The 23,536-nt window shown below is 45.7% G+C and overlaps 2 protein-coding genes across 2 annotated transcripts in view; one reads left to right on the top strand and one right to left on the bottom strand.

Moving 5' to 3' along the window:
* Nucleotides 1-23,536, top strand: part of LOC110539068 (NLR family CARD domain-containing protein 3) — a 1,005,455-nt gene that overhangs the window by 92,988 nt on the left and 888,931 nt on the right. The window lies entirely within an intron of this gene.
* The window catches only part of LOC110538858 (chloride channel 7), a 60,441-nt gene that overhangs the window by 7,803 nt on the left and 29,102 nt on the right, over nt 1-23,536 (bottom strand). The window contains exons 8-18 of the mRNA XM_036939586.1: nt 23,327-23,389; nt 19,351-19,434; nt 18,623-18,716; nt 18,009-18,073; nt 15,733-15,849; nt 15,183-15,237; nt 13,832-13,892; nt 6,976-7,117; nt 6,532-6,625; nt 5,613-5,785; nt 1,088-1,139 (exon numbers count right to left, since the gene is read on the bottom strand). Of these exons, the coding sequence (XP_036795481.1) occupies nt 1,088-1,139; nt 5,613-5,785; nt 6,532-6,625; nt 6,976-7,117; nt 13,832-13,892; nt 15,183-15,237; nt 15,733-15,849; nt 18,009-18,073; nt 18,623-18,716; nt 19,351-19,434; nt 23,327-23,389 (1,000 nt within the window). The remainder of the gene's footprint in view (nt 1-1,087; nt 1,140-5,612; nt 5,786-6,531; nt 6,626-6,975; nt 7,118-13,831; nt 13,893-15,182; nt 15,238-15,732; nt 15,850-18,008; nt 18,074-18,622; nt 18,717-19,350; nt 19,435-23,326; nt 23,390-23,536) is intronic.

The raw sequence follows: 23,536 nt of genomic DNA, 5'->3' as shown, positions 1-23,536 counted from the left end.
ACAGTATATACAGTCGTGATGACTGTTAAACTGAGAGTCATCCTCACTATGCCCCCTAGAGGAGAGGAGGAGACATTACATTACTAATTATAAATACAGTATATACAGTCGTGATGACTGTTAAACTGAGAGTCATCCTCACTATGCCCCCTAGAGGAGAGGAGGAGACATTACATTACCTATTATTAATACAGTATAAACAGTCGTGATGACTGTTAAACTGAGAGTCATCCTCACTATGCCCCCTAGAGGAGAGGACGAGACATTACATTACCTATTATTAATACAGTATATACAGTCATGAGAGTCATCCTCACTATGCCCCCTAGAGGAGAGGAGACATTACATTACCTATTATTAATACAGTATATACAGTCGTGATGACTGTTAAACTGAGAGTCATCCTCACTATGCCCCCTAGAGGAGAGGACGAGACATTACATTACTTATTATTAATACAGTATATACAGTCGTGATGACTGTTAAACTGAGAGTCATCCTCACTATGCCCCCTAGAGGAGAGGAGGAGACATTACATTACCTATTATTAATACAGTATATACAGTCGTGATGACTGTTAAACTGAGAGTCATCCTCACTATGCCCCCTAGAGGAGAGGACGAGACATTACATTACCTATTATTAATACAGTATATACAGTCGTGATGACTGTTAAACTGAGAGTCATCCTCACTATGCCCCCTAGAGGAGAGGAGGAGACATTACATTACTAATTATAAATACAGTATATACAGTCGTGATGACTGTTAAACTGAGAGTCATCCTCACTATGCCCCCTAGAGGAGAGGACGAGACATTACATTACCTATTATTAATACAGTATATACAGTCGTGATGACTGTTAAACTGAGAGTCATCCTCACTATGCCCCCTAGAGGAGAGGAGGAGACATTACATTACCTATTATTAATACAGTATATACAGTCGTGATGACTGTTAAACTGAGAGTCATCCTCACTATGCCCCCTAGAGGAGAGGACGAGACATTACATTACTCATTCCTATCAGGTAAACAGTCAGTGTGACATCTCTACACCAGAGGAAGGACCCCAGGAATGACACTCACCCAGTTGTGCTGCAGCTCCCATTAAAGCATACTTCCCTGGAACGGCCCAAACCTGAGAAAGAGAGCGACACACAAACATTATTGACACCAATCTGGCCAGTGTACGATGCTATGTCTGTGTTTGTCAAAGCAGCTGTTGAAGAGCAGCAGGCCCCCACCAAGCATTCACAGAGAGCACTACGGGGTTCAGACCAGAGAGCACCACGGGGTTCAGACCAGAGAGCACTGCGGGGTTCAAACCAGAGAGCACTACAGGGTTCAGACCAGAGAGGACTACAGGGTTCAAACCAGAGAGCACTACGGGGTCCAGACCAGAGAGGACTACAGGGTTCAAACCAGAGAGCACCACAGGGTTCAAACCAGAGAGGACTAAGGGGTTCACACCAGAGAGGACTACGGGGTTCAGACCAGAGAGGACTACAGGGTTCAAACCAGAGAGGACTACAGGGTTCAAACCAGAGAGCACTACGGGGTTCAAACCAGAGAGCACTACAGGGTCCAGACCAGAGAGGACTACAGGGTTCAGACCAGAGAGCACTACGGGGTTCAAACCAGAGAGCACCACGGGGTTCAGACCAGAGAGCACTACGGGGTTCAAACCAGAGAGCACTACGGGGTCCAGACCAGAGAGGACTACAGGGTTCAAACCAGAGAGCACTACAGGGTTCAAACCAGAGAGGACTATGGGGTTCAGACCAGAGAGGACTACAGGGTTCAAACCAGAGAGCACTACAGGGTTCAGACCAGAGAGCACTACAGGGTTCAGACCAGAGAGCACTACGGGGTTCAAACCAGAGAGCACTACAGGGTTCACACCAGAGAGCACTACAGGGTTCAAACCAGAGAGTACCTTGGGGTTCAGACCAGAGAGCACTACGGGGTTCACACCAGAGAGGACTACAGGGTTCAGACCAGAGAGGACTACAGGGTTCAAACCAGAGAGCACTATGGGGTTCAAACCAGAGAACACTACAGGGTTCAAACCAGAGAGGACTACAGGGTTCAGACCAGAGAGGACTACGGGGTTCAGACCAGAGGGCACCTTGGGGTCCAGACCAGAGCGCACTACAGGGTCCAGACCAGAGAGGACTACGGGGTTCAGACCAGAGGGCACCTTGGGGTCCAGACCAGACAGCACTACGGGGTTCAGACCAGAGAGCACTACAGGGTTCAAACCAGAGAGGACTACGGGGTTCAAACCAGAGAGCACTACGGGGTTCAGACCAGAGAGCACTACGGGGTTCAGACCAGAGAGCACTACGGGGTTCAGACCAGAGAGCACTACAGGGTTCAAACCAGAGAGGACTACGGGGTTCAGACCAGAGAGCACTAAGGGGGTTCAAACCAGAGAGGACTAAGGGGGTTCAAACCAGAGAGTACTACAGGGTTCAAACCAGAGAGGACTACAGGGTTCAGACCAGAGAGCACTACAGGGTTCAAACCAGAGAGGACTATGGGGTTCAGACCAGAGAGCACTACAGGGTTCAGACCAGAGAGGACTACGGGGTTCAGACCAGAGAGGACTACAGGGTTCAAACCAGAGAGCACCACAGGGTTCAAACCAGAGAGGACTAAGGGGTTCACACCAGAGAGGACTACGGGGTTCAGACCAGAGAGGACTACAGGGTTCAAACCAGAGAGGACTACAGGGTTCAAACCAGAGAGCACCACGGGGTTCACACCAGAGAGCACTACGGGGTTCAGACCAGAGAGCACTACGGGGTTCAGACCAGAGAGGACTACGGGGTTCAGACCAGAGAGCACTACGGGGTTCAGACCAGAGAGCACTACGGGGTTCAGACCAGAGAGCACCACGGGGTTCAGACCAGAGAGCACTACGGGGTTCAAACCAGAGAGCACTACGGGGTCCAGACCAGAGAGGACTACAGGGTTCAAACCAGAGAGCACTACAGGGTTCAAACCAGAGAGGACTATGGGGTTCAGACCAGAGAGGACTACAGGGTTCAAACCAGAGAGCACTACAGGGTTCAGACCAGAGAGCACTACAGGGTTCAGACCAGAGAGCACTACAGGGTTCAGACCAGAGAGCACTACAGGGTTCACACCAGAGAGCACTACAGGGTTCAAACCAGAGAGCACCTTGGGGTTCAGACCAGAGAGCACTACGGGGTTCACACCAGAGAACACTACAGGGTTCAAACCAGAGAGGACTACAGGGTTCAGACCAGAGAGGACTACGGGGTTCAGACCAGAGGGCACCTTGGGGTCCAGACCAGAGCGCACTACAGGGTCCAGACCAGAGAGGACTACGGGGTTCAGACCAGAGGGCACCTTGGGGTCCAGACCAGAGAGCACTACGGGGTTCAGACCAGAGAGCACTACAGGGTTCAAACCAGAGAGTACTACGGGGTTCAAACCAGAGAGCACTACGGGGTTCAGACCAGAGAGCACTACGGGGTTCAGACCAGAGAGCACTACGCGGTTCAGACCAGAGAGCACTACAGGGTTCAAACCAGAGAGGACTACGGGGTTCAGACCAGAGAGCACTAAGGGGGTTCAAACCAGAGAGGACTAAGGGGGTTCAAACCAGAGAGTACTACAGGGTTCAGACCAGAGAGCAATACAGGGTTCAAACCAGAGAGCACTACAGGGTTCAGACCAGAGAGCACTACGGGGTGTAAACCAGAGAGGACTACAGGGTTCAAACCAGAGAGGACTACGGGGTTCACACCAGAGAGGACTAAGGGGGTTCAAACCAGAGAGGACTACAGGGTTCAAACCAGAGAGCACTACAGGGTTCAAACCAGAGAGGACTAAGGGGTTCAAACCAGAGAGGACTAAGGGGTTCAAACCAGAGAGCACTAATGGGTTCAGACCAGAGAGGACTACAGGGTTCAAACCAGAGAGCACTACGGGGTTCAGACCAGAGAGCACTACGGGGTTCAGACCAGAGTAATGTGTACTACTGTATTGGGATAGACCTGTCATTGTGTTGGCATTAATTGACTGGGAGATTTCAGCGTGCCATACAAAGAGTCTCAACAGTGTGGCACAACGGGGAGAATGATGTCATATAACCCCCACAATGATGTCCATATAACCCCCACAATGATGTCATATAACCCCCACAATGATGTCCATATAACCCCCATAATGATGTCCATATAACCCCCATAATGATGGCCATATAACCCCCATATAACCCCCATAATGATGGCCATATAACCCCCATAATGATGGCCATATAACCCCCATATAACCCCCACAATGATGGCCATATAACCCCCATAATGATGGCCATATAACCCCCATAATGATGGTCATATAACCCCCATAATGATGGCCATATAACCCCCATAATGATGGCCATATAACCCCAATAATGATGGCCATATAACCCCCATAATGATGACCATATAACCCCCATAATGATGGCCATATAACCCCCATAATGATGACCATACAACCCCCACAATGATGGCCATATAACCCCCATAATGATGGCCATATAACCCCCATATAACCCCCATAATGATGTCCATATAGACCCCATAATGATGGCCATATAACCCCCATATAACCCCCATAATGATGGCCATATAACCCCCATAATGATGGCCATATAACCCCCATATAACCCCCACAATGATGTCCATATAACCCCCATATAACCCCCATAATGATGTCCATATAACCCCCATAATGATGGCCATATAACCCCCATATAACCCCCATAATGATGGCCATATAACCCCCATAATGATGGCCATATAACCCCCATATAACCCCCACAATGATGTCCATATAACCCCCATAATGATGGCCATATAACCCCCATAATGATGGCCATATAACCCCCATAATGATGGCCATATAACCCCCATAATGATGGTCATATAACCCCCATAATGATGGCCATATAACCCCCATAATGATGGCCATATAACCCCCATAATGATGGTCATATAACCCCCATAATGATGGTCATATAACCCCCATAATGATGGCCATATAACCCCCATAATGATGGCCATATAACCCCCATAATAATGGTCATATAACCCCCACAATGATGGCCATATAACCCCCATAATGATGGTCATATAACCCCCATAATGATGGCCATATAACCCCCATAATGATGGCCATATAACCCCCATAATGATGGTCATATAACCCCCATAATGATGGCCATATAACCCCCATAATGATGACCATATAACCCCCATAATGATGGCCATGTAACCCCCATAATGATGACCATACAACCCCCACAATGATGGCCATATAACCCCCATATTGATGGCCATATAACCCCCATAATGATGGTCATATAACCCCTACAATGATGGTCATATAACCCCCATAATGATGGCCATATAACCCCCATAATGATGGTCATATAACCCCCATAATGATGGCCATATAACCCCCATAATGATGGTCATATAACCCCCATAATGATGGTCATATAACCCCCATAATGATGGTCATATAACCCCCATATAACCCCCATAATGATGGCCATATAACCCCCATAATGAGGGCCATAAAGCCCCCTCACCGATCCGTTGGGCGTGATAGCAGCCAGCAGTATCCCAAACAGTCTTCCCCAGGCTGCTCCTATGAGCAGAGATGGGATGAAGACTCCAGCTGAGACAGTCAGGCCATAGGTCCAACAGGCCAGGAAGAAATAGGTCAACGTAAACAGACTTAGAGTCAGAGGGTTGTAGGAACCTGGAAGAAGAAGAAAGAAAGAGAGAGATACCGAGAGAAAGAGAGAGAGAGAGAGAGAGAGAGAGAGAGAGAGAGAGATACAGAGAGAGAGAGAGAGAGAGAGAGAGATACAGAGAGAGAGAGAGAGAGAGAGAGAGAGAGAGAGATACCGAGAGAGAGAGAGAGAGAGAGAGAGAGAGAGAGAGATACCGAGAGAGCGAGAGAGAGAGAGAGAGAGAGAGAGATACCGAGAGAGAGAGAGAGAGAGAGAGAGAGAGATACCGAGAGAGAGAGAGAGAGAGAGAGAGAGAGAGATACCGAGAGAGAGAGAGAGAGAGAGAGAGAGAGAGATACCGAGAGAGAGAGAGAGAGAGAGAGAGAGAGAGAGAGAGAGAGAGATACCGAGAGAGAGAGAGAGAGACCGAGAGAGAGAGAAAGAGAGAGAGAGAGAAAGAAAGAGAGAAAGAAAGAGAGAGAGAAAGAGAGAGACCGAGAGAGAAAGAGAGAAAGAGAGAGAGACCGAGAGAGAGAGTGAGTGAGACAGAAATACAAAAATGTGTTCATTGCAAACTTTGTACATTCATAATAATTAAAACAGATGACTTTCCAACTGAATAGTGTAGTGTAGTGTAAACAGACATCTGAAGGGAGCATTGTGGTGAAGCAGTCTGCTAGTTCAACACTAGGGGGCACTATCACATCGCAGAGACACAGTGCACCATAAAAACAGTGATCTGGTGAATCGACCAGGCACACAAACAGTCTACCTGGTGGGTTGTGGAAGAGACTGCGGACGCTCCTCTCGGGTGTGTTGAAGAAGGCCGTTGCCATGGAGTTATACTCTCCATCCGCGCAGAACAACTGGAGGCAGAGCATGTGAGTGAGTGGGGGTGTGTTTGGATGCGTTTAACTACACTTGTGGGGACCAGAAGTTCCCACAAGAAAAGTAAACAAACAAAAATGTGGCCAACTGGGGACATTTTATTAGTCCCCCCCCACAAGGTCAAACGCTATTTCTAGGGGGTTTAGGGTTAAAGTTAGAATTAGGGATAGGGGCTAGGGGGAGGGGCTAGGAGCTAGGGGGAGGAGCTAGGGTGAGGGTTAAGGAAAATAGTGCTTTGAAAGGGACTTAATTGTGTCTCCACAATTGCGCGTGTGTGTGTGTGTGTGTGTGTGTGTGTGTGTGTGTGTGTGTGTGTGTGTGCGTGTACCTGTAGAGGGTAGTCCTCTGACTGGTCAGGTCCGAGAGGCTGACAGTCATTAGAGAAATAGATCATGGCGAACGACACCGTGGCCGTTACCGCGGCGACTAGCATGGCCTCCATCACCTGGAGACAGGGCCGGTGGACGTACCTGAGAACACACACACACACACATTTCAGAATGGCACCATAGTTTACGAGCAGCAGGGTGGAAAAGTCAAGAAACTAAAACAAGGAAGAAACTCAAATGCCTTTCAAGTGAAGTCCCCTCTCACATGTCTGAAGCAGGAGTGACGCGATGTCTATTTATATCCCACAGTGCTGCAGGTATAAAAGTAAGGAGAGGAGATGTGTTCTCAGATAGCTTACCTGTCACCTGTACCTGACAACAGTCACCTGGACAGCACACCTGTCTAACACTACCACTATATACAACAGCTGTCTAACACTACCCCACCTGTCTAACACTACCACTATAAACAACACCTGTCTAACACTACCACTATATACAACAGCTGTCTAAACTAACACGACATACAACACCTGTCTAACACTACCACTATATAAACAACACCTGTCTCACACTACCACTATATACAACACCTGTCTCACACTACCACTATATACAACACCTGTCTAACACTACCACTATATACAACACCTGTCTAACACTACCACTATAAACAACACCTGTCTAACACTACCACTATATACAACAGCTGTCTAAACTAACACGACATACAACACCTGTCTAACACTACCACTATATAAACAACACCTGTCTCACACTACCACTATATACAACACCTGTCTCACACTACCACTATATACAACACCTGTCTAACACTACCACTATATACAACACCTGTCTCACACTACCACTATATACAACACCTGTCTAAAACTACCACACCTGTCTAACACTACCACTATATACAACACCTGTCTAACACTACCACTATATACAACACCTGTCTCACACTACCACTATATACAACACCTGTCTAAAACTACCACACCTGTCTAACACTACCACTATATACAACACCTGTCTAACACTACCACACCTGTCTAACACTACCACTATATACAACACCTGTCTAACACTACCACTATATACAACACCTGTCTAACACTACCACTATATACAACACCTGTCTAACACTACCACTATATACACAACACCTGTCTAACACTACCACACCTGTCTAACACTACCACTATATACAACACCTGTCTAACACTACCACACCTGTCTAACACTACCACTATATACAACACCTGTCTAACACTACCACTATATACAACACCTGTCTCACACTACCACTATATACAACACCTGTCTAACACTACCACTATATACAACACCTGTCTAACACTACCACTATATACAACACCTGTCTAACACTACCACTATATACAACACCTGTCTAACACTACCACTATATACAACACCTGTCTAACACTACCACTATATACAACACCTGTCTAACACTACCACTATATACAACACCTGTCTAACACTACCACTATATACAACACCTGTCTAACACTACCACTATGTACAACACCTGTCTAACACTACCACACCTGTCTAACACTACCACACCTGTCTAACACTACCACACCTGTCTAACACTACCACTATATACAACACCTGTCTAACACTACCACTATATACAACACCTGTCTAACACTAGCACTATATACAACACCTGTCTAACACTACCACTATATACATAACCTGTCTAACACTACCACTATATACAACACCTGTCTAACACTACCACTATATACAACACCTGTCTAACACTACCACTATATACAACACCTGTCTAACACTACCACTATATACACAACACCTGTCTAACACTATCACACCTGTCTAACACTACCACTATATACACAACACCTGTCTCACACTACCACTATATACACAACACCTGTCTAACACTACCACTATATACACAACACCTGTCTAACACTACCACTATATACACAACACCTGTCTAACACTACCACTGTATACACAACACCTGTCTAACACTACCACTGTATACAACACCTGTCTAACACTACCACTATATACAACACCTGTCTAACACTACCACTATACACAACACCTGTCTAACACTACCACTATATACAACACCTGTCTAACACTACCACTATACACAACACCTGTCTAACACTACCACACCTGTCTAACACTACCACTATATACAACACCTGTCTAACACTACCACTATATACAACACCTGTCTAACACTACCACTATATACAACACCTGTCTAACACTACCACTATATACAACACCTGTCTAACACTACCACTATATACAACACCTGTCTAACACTACCACTATATACAACACCTGTCTAACACTACCACTATATATACAACACCTGTCTAACACTATCACACCTGTCTAACACTACCACTATATACACACAACACCTGTCTAACACTACCACTATATACACAACACCTGTCTAACACTACCACTATATACACAACACCTGTCTAACACTACCACTATATACACAACACCTGTCTAACACTACCACTGTATACACAACACCTGTCTAACACTACCACTGTATACAACACCTGTCTAACACTACCACTATATACAACACCTGTCTAACACTACCACTATACACAACACCTGTCTAACACTACCACTATATACATAACCTGTCTAACACTACCACTATACACAACACCTGTCTAACACTACCACACCTGTCTAACACTACCACTATATACAACACCTGTCTAACACTACCACTATATACAACACCTGTCTAACACTACCACTATATACAACACCTGTCTAACACTACCACTATATACACAACACCTGTCTAACACTACCACTATATACAACACCTGTCTAACACTACCACTATATACAACACCTGTCTAACACTACCACTATATACAACACCTGTCTAACACTACCACTATATACACAACACCTGTCTAACACTATCACACCTGTCTAACACTACCACTATATACACAACACCTGTCTAACACTACCACTATATACACAACACCTGTCTAACACTACCACTATATACACAACACCTGTCTAACACTACCACTATATACACAACACCTGTCTAACACTACCACTGTATACAACACCTGTCTAACACTACCACTATATACAACACCTGTCTAACACTACCACTATATACAACACCTGTCTAACACTACCACTATACACAACACCTGTCTAACACTACCACTATATACAACACCTGTCTAAACTAACACGACATACCACACCTGTCTAACACTACCACTATATACACAACACCTGTCTCACACTACCACTATATACAACACCTGTCTAACACTACCACTATATACACAACACCTGTCTAACACTACCACTATATACAACACCTGTCTAACACTACCACTATATACAACACCTGTCTAACACTACCACTATATACACAACACCTGTCTAACACTACCACTATATACAACACCTGTCTAAACTAACATGACATACCACACCTGTCTCACACTACCACTATATACACAACACCTGTCTAACACTACCACTATATACAGACAACACCTGTCTAACACTACCACTATATACACAACACCTGTCTAACACTACCACTATATACACAACACCTGTCTCACACTACCACTATATACACAACACCTGTCTAACACTACCACTATATACACAACACCTGTCTAACACTACCACTATATACACAACACCTGTCTAACACTACCACTATATACACAACACCTGTCTAACACTACCACTATATACAACACCTGTCTAACACTACCACACCTGTCTAACACTACCACTATATACAACACCTGTCTAACACTACCACTATATAGAACACTTGTCTAACACTACCACTATATACAACACCTGTCTAACACTACCACTATATACACAACACCTGTCTAACACTACCACTATATACAACACCTGTCTAACACTACCACTATATACAACACCTGTCTAACACTACCACTATATACAACACCTGTCTAACACTACCACACCTGTCTAACACTACCACACCTGTCTAACACTACCACTATATACAACACCTGTCTAACACTACCACTATATACACAACACCTGTCTAACACTACCACTATATACAACACCTGTCTAACACTACCACTATATACACAACACCTGTCTAGCACTACCACTATATACACAACACCTGTCTAACACTACCACTATATACACAACACCTGTCTAACACTACCACTATACACAACACCTGTCTAACACTACCACACCAGTCTAACACTACCACTATATACAACACCTGTCTAACACTACCACTATATACAACACCTGTCTAAACTAACACGACATACCACACCTGTCTAACACTACCACTATATACAACACCTGTCTAACACTACCACTATATGCAACACCTGTCTAAACTAACACGACATACCACACCTGTCTAACACTACCACTATATACAACACCTGTCTAACACTACCACTATATACAACACCTGTCTAACACTACTACTATATACAACACCTGTCTAACACTACCACTATATACAACACCTGTCTAAACTAACACGACATACCACACCTGTCTAACACTACCACTATAAACAACACCTGTCTCACACTACCACTATATACAACACCTGTCTAACACTACCACTATATACAACACCTGTCTAACACTACCACTATATACAACACCTGTCTAACACTACCACTATATACAACACCTGTCTAACACTACCACACCTGTCTAACACTACCACTATATACACAACACCTGTCTAACACTACCACTATATACAACACCTGTCTAACACTACCACTATATACAACACCTGTCTAACACTACCACACCTGTATAACACTACCACTATATACAACACCTGTCTAACACTACCACTATATACAACACCTGTCTAAACTAACACAACATACCACACCTGTCTCACACCACCCCACCTGTCTCACACCACCCCACCTGTCTTGAAAACACATATCAGAGTTATTGTTTCTTCAGAAAATCAACAGCTATTTCTATATATTCATTAAAGTTACCTGGTTAACTCATTGATCTGTTTTGTAGCCTACCCCTCAGGGGTAGTGTGTTCTTAAAAACTTAGACCACAACCCTACCTGAACCTGAATATAGCCAACCAGAAACCTGATCCTGAATATAGCCAACCAGTAACCTGATCCTGAATATAGCCAACCAGTAACCTGATCCTGAATATAGTCAACCAGTAACCTGATCCTGAATATAGCCAACCCTACCTGATCCTGAATATAGCCAACCAGTAACCTGATCCTGAATATAGTCAACCAGTAACCTGATCCTGAATATAGTCAACCAGAAACCTGATCCTGAATATAGTCAACCAGTAACCTGATCCTGAATATAGTCAACCAGAAACCTGATCCTGATATAGAGTCAACCAGAAACCTGATCCTGAATATAGTCAACCAGAAACCTGATCCTGAATATAGTCAACCAGAAACCTGATCCTGATATAGAGTCAACCAGTAACCTGATCCTGAATATAGTCAACCAGAAACCTGATCCTGAATATAGTCAACCAGAAACCTGATCCTGATATAGAGTCAACCAGTAACCTGATCCTGAATATAGTCAACCAGAAACCTGATCCTGATATAGAGTCAACCAGAAACCTGATCCTGAATATAGTCAACCAGAAACCTGATCCTGATATAGAGTCAACCAGAAACCTGATCCTGAATATAGTCAACCAGAAACCTGATCCTGAATATAGTCAACCAGTAACCTGATCCTGAATACAGTCAACCAGTAACCTGAATATAGTCAGCCAGTAGTTGAGGATATTGAACCTGAATATAGTCAGCCAGTAGTTGAGGATATTGAACCTGAATATAGTCAGCCAGTAGTTGAGGATATTGAACCTGATCCTGAATATAGTCAGCCAGTAGTTGAGGATATTGAACCTGATCCTGAATATAGTCAGCCAGTAGTTGAGGATATTGAACCTGATCCTGAATATAGTCAGCCAGTAGTTGAGGATATTGAACCTGATCCTGAATATAGTCAGCCAGTAGTTGAGGATATTGAACCTGATCCTGAATATAGTCAGCCAGTAGTTGAGGATATTGAACCTGATCCTGAATATAGTCAGCCAGTAGTTGAGGATATTGAACCTGATCCTGAATATAGTCAGCCAGTAGTTGAGGATATTGAACCTGATCCTGAATATAGTCAGCCAGTAGTTGAGGATATTGAACCTGATCCTGAATATAGTCAGCCAGTAGTTGAGGATATTGAACCTGATCCTGAATATAGTCAGCCAGTAGTTGAGGATATTGAACCTGATCCTGAATATAGTCAGCCAGTAGTTGAGGATATTGAACCTGATCCTGAATATAGTCAGCCAGTAGTTGAGGATATTGAACCTGATCCTGAATATAGTCAGCCAGTAGTTGAGGATATTGAAGTTACCTGATCCTGAATATAGTCAGCCAGTAGTTGAGGATATTGAACCTGATCCTGAATATAGTCAGCCAGTAGTTGAGGATATTGAACCTGATCCTGAATATAGTCAGCCAGTAGTTGAGGATATTGAACAGTTACCTGATCCTGAATATAGTCAGCCAGTAGTTGAGGATATTGAACCTGATCCTGAATATAGTCAGCCAGTAGTTGAGGATATTGAACCTGATCCTGAATATAGTCAGCCAGGAGTTGAGGATATTGAACAGTTACCTGATCCTGAATATAGTCAGCCAGTAGTTGAGGATATTGAACAGTTACCTGATCCTGAATATAGTCAGCCAGTAGTTGAGGATATTGAACAGTTACCTGATCCTGAATATAGTCAGCCAGTAGTTGAGGATATTGAACAGGGCTCCCAGCAATCCACCTGTTTTAGATGGACATATAGAAAGACATCAATCAACATATAACATGTCCATGTTGGTCATTTAGCAGACACTCTTATCCATAGAGACGTAGGCCCAATCCCAAATGGACCCCTAAGCCCTGTGCACTTGGTGGAGATCTGAGAGGATTTGATTGGTAGAAGCAATATGGTTAAACAATTCACCTAGCCTATCAGAAGGCAAGATGGAGTCATAACCATGTTTCTTATACCTGTCAAATCCTCTCAGATCTCTACTAGTGCATAGGGGTGTAGGGTCTAGGGGTCCATTTGGAACTGGGCCTCAACTAGTGCATAGGGGTGTAGGGTCTAGGGGTCCATTTGGAACTGGGCCTCCACTAGTGCATAGGGGTGTAGGGGTCTAGGGGTCCATTTGGAACTGGGCCTCCACTAGTGCATAGGGGTGTAGGGTCTAGGGGTCCATTTGGAACTGGGTCTCCACTAGTGCATAGGGGTGTAGGGTCTAGGGGTCCATTTGGAACTGGGCCTCCACTAGTGCATAGGGGTGTAGGGTCTAGGGGTCCATTTGGAACTGGGCCTCCACTAGTGCATAGGGGTCCATTTGGAACTAGGCCTCCACTAGTGCATAGGGGTGTAGGGGTCTAGGGGTCCATTTGGAACTGGGCCTCCACTAGTGCATAGGGGTGTAGGGGTCTAGGGGTCCATTTGGAACTGGGCCTCCACTAGTGCATAGGGGTGTAGGGGTCTAGGGGTCCATTTGGAACTGGGCCTCACAGTCAAGTGCATTCAACTCAAATAGCTAAGACAACCACATACATGAATAAGTAAGGGAGCTAAGACAACCACCCATATGAGTAACTCAGGTAGCTAAGACAACCTCCTATATGAGTAACTCAGGTAGCTAAGACAACCACATACATGGGTAACTCAGGTAGCTAAGACAACCACATACATGATTAACTCAGGTAGCTAAGACAACCACATACATGATTAACTCAGGTAGCTAAGACAACCACATACATGAATAAGTAAGGTAGCTAAGACAACCACCTATATGAGTAACTCAGGTAGCTATGACAACCACATACATGAGTAAGTAAGGTAGCTATGACAACCACATACATGAATAAGTAAGGTAGCTAAGACAACCACCTATATGAGTAAGGTAGCTATGACAACCACCTATATGAGTAACACAAGCCTATGCCTTTTTCATGTCTCTTGTGTGAAGGTCAGACTAACCCGACTGTAGAGGGAGGACCAACACGGGTCCTGTGAAACAACACAACTAGACGAGCAGTGGGCTCTTACCTGCAGCTCCCATTACAATGAACAAGGGAATCTCATAGAGGTTGTAGGCCACACTCTGTAGACAGAGAGATAACACAGGGTTTAGGACTAGACACTCTGTAGACAGAGAGATAACACGGGGTTTAGGACTAGACACTCTGTAGACAGAGATAACACGGGGTTTAGGACTAGACACTGACAGAGAGATAACACAGGGTTTAGGACTAGACACTCTGTAGACAGAGAGATAACACGGGGTTTAGGACTAGACACTGTAGACAGAGAGATAACACAGGGTTTAGGACTAAACACTCTGTAGACAGAGAGATAACACAGGGTTTAGGACTAGACACAATAACAGACAGAGATAACACAGGGTTTAGGACTAGACACACTGTAGACAGAGAGATAACACAGGGTTTAGGACTAAACACTCTGTAGACAGAGAGATAACACAGGGTTTAGGACTAGACACTGTAGACAGAGAGAAACACAGGGTTTAGGACTAGACACTGTAGACAGAGAGAAACACAGGGTTTAGGACTAGACACAATAACAGACAGACACTCACGTCACTCTCGAAGCGTCCGAAGTTGATAAGACCAGGGCTGGAGAGATCTCCAGGTTTATTATTGTAGATGGACAGGAAGAAATTCAGGGTGAATGTTGAGATCATGGACGCAAAGAACTGGAGAGGAATATAGGGAGGGAGGGAGGAGGGAGGGAGAGGAGAAAGGAAGAGAGGAGAGAGAGAGAGGAGAGAGAGTAGAGACGAGAAAGGAAGAGAGGAGAGAGAGAAGACAGAGGAGAGAGGAGAGAGAGAGAGTAGAGAGGAGAGAGAGGGAGTAGAGAGGAGAGAGAGAGAGTAGAGAGGAGAGAGAGGGAGTAGAGAGGAGAGAGAGGGAGTAGAGAGGAGAGAGATGAGAGGGGGCATTAAGCTTCACCTGATAAAGGACGGAGAGAGAACACAACACGTCTGCTAGTCTCTACTCTTCTTTCCACTTGGCAGTGAATGAGGACAAGATGAGAGAATCTGGTCTTTTACAACTTTCGTTCTACCCAACATTATTTATTTTATTTAACCAGGAAGGGCTCATTGAGATTTAACATCTCTTTTTCAAGAGCGTCCTGGCCAAGATAGGCAGCACCAAGTCATTGCAAAAATTACAGACAGACAACATGCAAAACTACACGTAATCTAGTAAAAAACATAGAATTCACAAGAGTATAACAAAATCAAAAATAAGCAAATTAAAATCATTGACAGGTCAGGGAATCAGTCTCAAGATCATTCATCAGTGATTTAAAAACACCAATCGGGACAAGTTCTTCCAGTTTAATAGTATCATGTAAGGCGTTCCAAGACGATGGCCAGAGGACATAAAAGCCCTTTTACCAAATTCAGTTCGGACATTTGGAACAGTTAGCAGGATAAAGTCCAGCGAACGAAGAGACGACCCACCACATTTCTGAACAATAAAAATGCCCAAATAAAAAGGTAGTAAACCCAAAATGTCTTTGTAAATAAAAGTGCACCAGTGACTGAGCCTACGAGTGACTAGAGAAGGCCAGCCAACCCTGGTATATAAAGTCCCCTTCTCTCCTCTCCCTCAAACACCAGACTGAGAAAAGCCTTCCTCTCCTCTCCTCTCCTCTCCTCTCCCTCAGACACCAGACTGAGCCAGGCCTCCCCCTCCTCTCCTCTCCCTCAAACACCAGACTGAGCCAGGGCTTCCCCTCCTCTCCTCAGACACCAGACTGAGCCAAGCCTTCCCCTCCTCTCCTCAGACACCAGACTGAGCCAAGCCTTCCCCTCCTCTCCTCAGACACCAGACTGAGCCAAGCCTTCCCCTCCTCTCCTCAGACACCAGACTGAGCCAAGCCTTCCCCTCCTCTCCTCAGACACCAGACTGAGCCAAGCCTTCCCCTCCTCTCCTAAGACACCAGACTGAGCCAAGCCTTCCTCTCCTCTCCCTCAAACACCATACTGAGCCAGGCCTTCCCCTCCTCTCCTCAGACACCAGACTGAGCCAAGCCTTCCCCTCCTCTCCTCAGACACCAGACTGAGCCAAGCCTTCCCCTCCTCTCCTCAGACACCAGACTGAGCAAAGCCTTCCCCTCCTCTCCACCTCTCCTCAGACACCAGACTGAGCCTTCCCCTCCTCTCCTCAGACACCAGACTGAGCCAAGCCTTACCCTCCTCAGACACCAGACTGAGCCATTCCTCTCCTAAGACACCAGACTGAGCCAAGCCTTCTGCTCCTCAGACACCAGACTGAGTCAAGCCTTCCCCTCCTCTCCCTCAGACACCAGACTGAGCCAAGCCTTCCCCTCCTCTCCCTCAGACACCAGACTGAGACAAGCCTTCCCCTCCTGAGACACCAGACTGAGCCAAGCCTTCCCCTCCTCTCCCTCAGACACCAGACTGAGCCAAGCCTTCCCCTCCTCTCCTCAGACACCAGACTGAGCCAAGCCTTCCTCTCCTCAGACACCAGACTGAGACAAGCCTTCCCCTCCTCTCCTCAGACACCAGACTGAGCCAAGCCTTCCCCTCCTCTCCTCAGACACCAGACTGAGCCAAGCCTTCCCCTCCTCTCCTCAGACACCAGACTGAGCCAAGCCTTCCCCTCCTCTCCTCAGACACCAGACTGAGCAAAGCCTTCCCCTCCTCTCCTCAGACACCAGACTGAGCCAAGTCTTCCTCTCCTCAGACACCAGACTGAGCCTCCCCTCCTCTCCTCAGACACCAGACTGAGCCAAGCCTTCCTCTCCTCAGACACCAGACTGAGCCTCCCCCTCCTCTCCTCAGACACCAGACTGAGCCAAGCCTTCCTCTCCTCTACTTACTATCCTCCATGTGAGCATCTGGTTCCAGAAAGAAGCCCCCTCCTCCAAACTGAATAAAACGCCACCTGACATAAAGAGGAAGGAAGGGGGAGAGAAAGCGAGAGAGAGCGAGAGACAGAGAGAGAGAGAGAGAGAGAGACAGGTGAAAACTTTATTGGGAGGAACATTTAGAAAGTCATGACAGTAGTACCTTAGCAGTGGTGCAGAGTGGGACATGTTGTGCAGAGTGGGACATGTTGTGCAGAGTGGGACATGTTGTGCAGAGTGGGACATGTTGTGCAGAGTGGGACATGTTGTGCAGAGTGGGACATGTTGTGCTGAGGGACATGTTGTGCTGTGTGGGACATGTTGTGCTGTGTGGGACATGTTGTGCTGTGTGGGACATGTGCTGTGTGGGACATGTTGTGCTGTGTGCGACATGTTGTGCTGTGTGGGACATGTTGTGCAGAGTGGGACATGTTGTGCAGAGTGGGACATGTTGTGCAGAGTGGGACATGTTGTGCTGAGGGACATGTTGTGCTGAGGGACATGTTGTGCTGAGGGACATGTTGTGCTGAGGGACATGTTGTGCTGAGGGACATGTTGTGCTGAGGGACATGTTGTGCAGTGTGTACCGACTGGTGCTCCAAAAGCAGCAGACACTCCTGCAGCCGCTCCAGCTGATACAAAGTCCCTCTTCTCTGTGTCTCTACGGAAATACTCAAAGATCTACACACACAGAGACAGAGAGAGAACATGTGAGACAGTAGATACACATTAAACACTATGTCCTCCACATGTAGAGGACATGTTAGACAGTAGATACCACACATTAAACACTATGTCCTCCACATGTAGAGGACATGTTAGACAGTAGATACCACACATTAAACACTATGTCCTCCACATGTAGAGGACATGTTAGACAGTAGATACACATTAAACACTATGTCCTCCACATGTAGAGGACATGTTAGACAGTAGATACCACACATTAAACACTATGTCCTCCACATGTAGAGGACATGTTAGACAGTAGATACCACACATTAAACACTATGTCCTCCACATGTAGAGGACATGTTAGACAGTAGATACACATTAAACACTATGTCCTCCACATGTAGAGAACATGTTAGACAGTAGATACCACACATTAAACACTATGTCCTCCACATGTAGAGGACATGTTAGACAGTAGATACACATTAAACACTATGTCCTCCACATGTAGAGGACATGTTAGACAGTAGATACCACACATTAAACACTATGTCCTCCACATGTAGAGGACATGTTAGACAGTAGATACACATTAAACACTATGTCCATGTTACAACCAGACTGTACAACACCCTCCTACCTTGAAGTCTTTCTTCAGGGAGGTACTGCGTCCCTGGGAGACTCCTGCTGCCACCACGGCACCAGAGTGGATCATGGGACCTTCCTACAGGATTATGGGTAGGGAGACAGAGGCCGTCAAACACATACACACACACACACGGCCGTCAGATACACACAGACACTGGTTGGTCACCTCATTAGTCAGTCTGTATTTCACCTCATTAGTCAGTCTGTATTTCACCTGGCCGGTTGGTCGCCTCATTAGTCAGTCTGTATTTCACCTCATTAGTCAGTCTGTATTTCACCTGGCTGGTTGGTCACCTCATTAGTCGGTCTGTATTCACCTGGCCGGTTGGTCACCTCATTAGTCAGTCTGTATTTCATCTCATTAGTCAGTCTGTATTTCACATCATTAGTCAGTCTGTATTTCACCTGGCCGGTTGGTCACCTCATTAGTCAGTCTGTATTTCACCTCATTAGTCGGTCTGTATTCCACCTCATTAGTCGGTCTGTATTCCACCTCATTAGTCAGTCTGTATTTCACCTGGCCGGTTGGTCACCTCATTAGTCAGTCTGTATTTCACCTCATTAGTCAGTCTGTATTTCACCTCATTAGTCAGTCTGTATTTCACCTGGCCGGTTGGTCACCTCATTAGTCAGTCTGTATTTCACCTGGCCAGTTAGTCAGCTCATTAGTCAGTCTGTATGTCACCTGGCCGGTTGGTCACCTCATTAGTCAGTCTGTATTTCACCTCATTAGTCAGTCTGTATTTCACCTCATTAGTCAGTCTGTATTTCACCTGGCCGGTTGGTCACCTCATTAGTCAGTCTGTATTTCACCTCATTAGTCAGTCTGTATTTCACCTGGCCGGTTGGTCACCTCATTAGTCAGTCTGTATTTCACCTCATTAGTCCGTCTGTATTTCACCTGGCCGGTTGGTCACCTCATTAGTCAGTCTGTATTTCACCTGGCCGGTTAGTCACCTCATTAGTCAGTCTGTATGTCACCTGGCCGGTTGGTCACCTCATTAGTCAGTCTGTATTTCACCTCATTAGTCAGTCTGTATGTCACCTGGCCGGTTTGTCATCTTATTAGTGGGAAGGTGTTTCACCAGGCTGGCCCAGGCGATATTTAAGAGTGTCTGACCCAGGTGATATTTAAGAGAGTCTGGCCCAGGTGATATTTAAGAGAGTCTGGCCCAGGTGATATTTAAGAGTGTCTGGCCCAGGTGATATTTAAGAGCGTCTGGCCCAGGTGATATTTAAGAGCGTCTGGCCCAGGTGATATTTAAGAGAGTCTGGCCCAGGTGATATTTAAGAGAGTCTGGCCCAGGTGATATTTAAGAGAGTCTGGCCCAGGTGATATTTAAGAGAGTCTGGCCCAGGTGATATTTAAGAGTGTCTGGCCCAGTGCTCCAGTTGTATTGGTAGATATGGAGGGTTAACTCCTCTAGTTGTCTTGAAGGATGTGGAGGGTTAACTCCTTTAGTTGTCTTGATAGATGTGGAGGGTTAACTCCTATAGTTGTCTTGATAGATGTGGAGGGTTAACTCCTCTAGTTGTCTTGAAAGATGTGGAGGGTTAACTCCTCTAGTTGTCTTGATAGATGTGGAGGGTTAACTCCTCTAGTTGTCTTGATAGATGTGGAGGGTTAACTCCTCTAGTTGTCTTGATAGATGTGGAGGGTTAACTCCTCTAGTTGTCTTGATAGATGTGGAGGGTTAACTCCTCTAGTTGTCTTGATAGATGTGGAGGGTTAACTCCTCTAGTTGTCTTGATAGATGTGGAGGGTTAACTCCTCTAGTTGTCTTGAAAGATGTGGAGGGTTAACTCCTCTAGTTGTCTTGATAGATGTGGAGGGTTAACTCCTCTAGTTGTCTTGATAGATGTGGAGGGTTAACTCCTCTAGTTGTCTTGATAGATGTGGAGGGTTAACTCCTCTAGTTGTCTTGATAGATGTGGAGGGTTAACTCCTCTAGTTGTCTTGATAGATGTGGAGGGTTAACTACCTAGTTGTCTTGATAAATGTGGAGGGTTAACTCCTCTAGTTGTCTTGATAGATGTGGAGGGTTAACTACCTAGTTGTCTTGACAGATGTGGAGGGTTAACTTCTCTAGTTGTCTTGATAGATGTGGAGGGTTAACTCCTTTAGTTGTCTTGATAGATGTGGAGGGTTAACTCCTTTAGTTGTCTTGATAGATGTGGAGGGTTAACTCCTTTAGTTGTCTTGATAGATGTGGAGGGTTAACTCCTCTAGTTGTCTTGATAGATGTGGAGGGTTAACTCCTCTAGCTGTCTTAATAGATGTGGAGGGTTAACTCCTCTAGTTGCCTTGATAGATGTGTAGGGTTAACTCCTCTAGTTGTCTTGATAGATGTGGAGGGTTAACTCCTCTAGCTGTCTTAATAGATGTGGAGGGTTACCACCTTTAGTTGTGTCTCTCTATCTGATTGTTAGACATTCGTTTATCTGTTGTCCCTGATTTAGTTTTCCTCCAACTTTGTGGTGTGCTTCCTGTCTTTCAGTTTGGTGTGGGTTTTTATTTTGTTTGCCTGTTCTTGGTCAATTCAGTGGGTCTCATGGTGGGTCTCTCTGAGATGCCAGTTGTTGTTGCTAGGCAACATTCAGTGGACACTGTGGACACTGTTGTTGCTAGGCAACATTCAGTAGACACTCCCATGAGTGTCTTTCAGAACCCCTCCTAAAACCAGACCTGTTTCCTTCTGGTTGTTGTTGCTAGGCAACATTCAGTGGACACTGTGGACACTGTTGTTGCTAGGCAACATTCAGTAGACACTCCCATGAGTGTCTTTCAGAACCCCTCCTAAAACCAGACCTGTTTCCTTCTGGTTGTTGTTGCTAGGCAACATTCAGTAGACACTCCCATGAGTGTCTTTCAGAACCCCTCCTAAAACCAGACCTGTTTCCTTTTGGTTGTTGTTGCTAGGCAACATTCAGTAGACACTCCCATGAGTGTCTTTCAGAACCCCTCCTAAAACCAGACCTGTTTCCTTCTGGTTGTTGTTGCTAGGCAACATTCAGTAGACACTCCCATGAGTGTCTTTCAGAACCCCTCCTAAAAACCAGACCTGTTTCCTTTTGGTTGTTGTCAGTGACTCTTCGTTAGTTCCGCCTTCTTCTGTCTGAGTGACATTCATTGTTTGCTTGCCGAGGAACGTAACAATAAACTGACTTGAACCAGGACTCGTGTTCTATCACGGTCACCTGACCAGGACTCGCGTTCTATCACGGTCACCTGACCAGGACTCGTGTTCTATCACGGTCACCTGACCAGGACTCGTGTTCTATCACGGTCACCTGACCAGGACTCGTGTTCTATCACGGTCACCTGACCAGGACTCGTGTTCTATCACGGTCACCTGACCAGGACTCGTGTTCTATCACGGTCACCTGACCAGGACTCGTGTTCTATCACGGTCACCTGACCAGGACTCGCGTTCTATCACGGTCACCTGACCAGGACTCGTGTTCTATCACGGTCACCTGACCAGGACTCGTGTTCTATCACGGTCACCTGACCAGGACTCGTGTTCTATCACGGTCACCTGACCAGGACTCGTGTTCTATCACGGTCACCTGACCAGGACTCGTGTTCTATCACGGTCACCTGACCAATTACCATCATCCATGACCGTCACAGCCCGACTCACCACAAGACAAGGAATACGCACTCATACGTACATGCAGACACACACACAGATTAACTCATATGTACATGCAGACACACACACAGATTAACTCATATGTACATGCAGACACACACAGACAAACTCATATGTACATGCAGACACACACAGATAAACTCATACGTACATGCACACACACACAGATAAACTCATACATACATGCAGACACACACACAGACAAACTCATACATACATGCAGACACACACAGACAAACTCATACATACATGCAGACACACACACAGACAAACTCATACATACATGCAGACACACACATCCCCAGTGTTTACCTTTCCAACAGCGAGTCCCCCGGCGACAGAGCAGATCACACCACACACCTTCACCACCAGGGTCTGAAAAACACACAGGAAACACACACACACACACACACACACACACACACACACACACACACACACACACACACACACACACACACACACACACACACAGTGACCCCTGACCTATATATAATATAATGTCTGATATCTTTGCCTCAT

Source organism: Oncorhynchus mykiss, chromosome 12 (genome assembly GCF_013265735.2).
Source record: "Oncorhynchus mykiss isolate Arlee chromosome 12, USDA_OmykA_1.1, whole genome shotgun sequence".
Lineage (NCBI taxonomy): Eukaryota > Metazoa > Chordata > Actinopteri > Salmoniformes > Salmonidae > Oncorhynchus > Oncorhynchus mykiss.
This window is presented reverse-complemented; position numbering and strand designations above follow the sequence as displayed.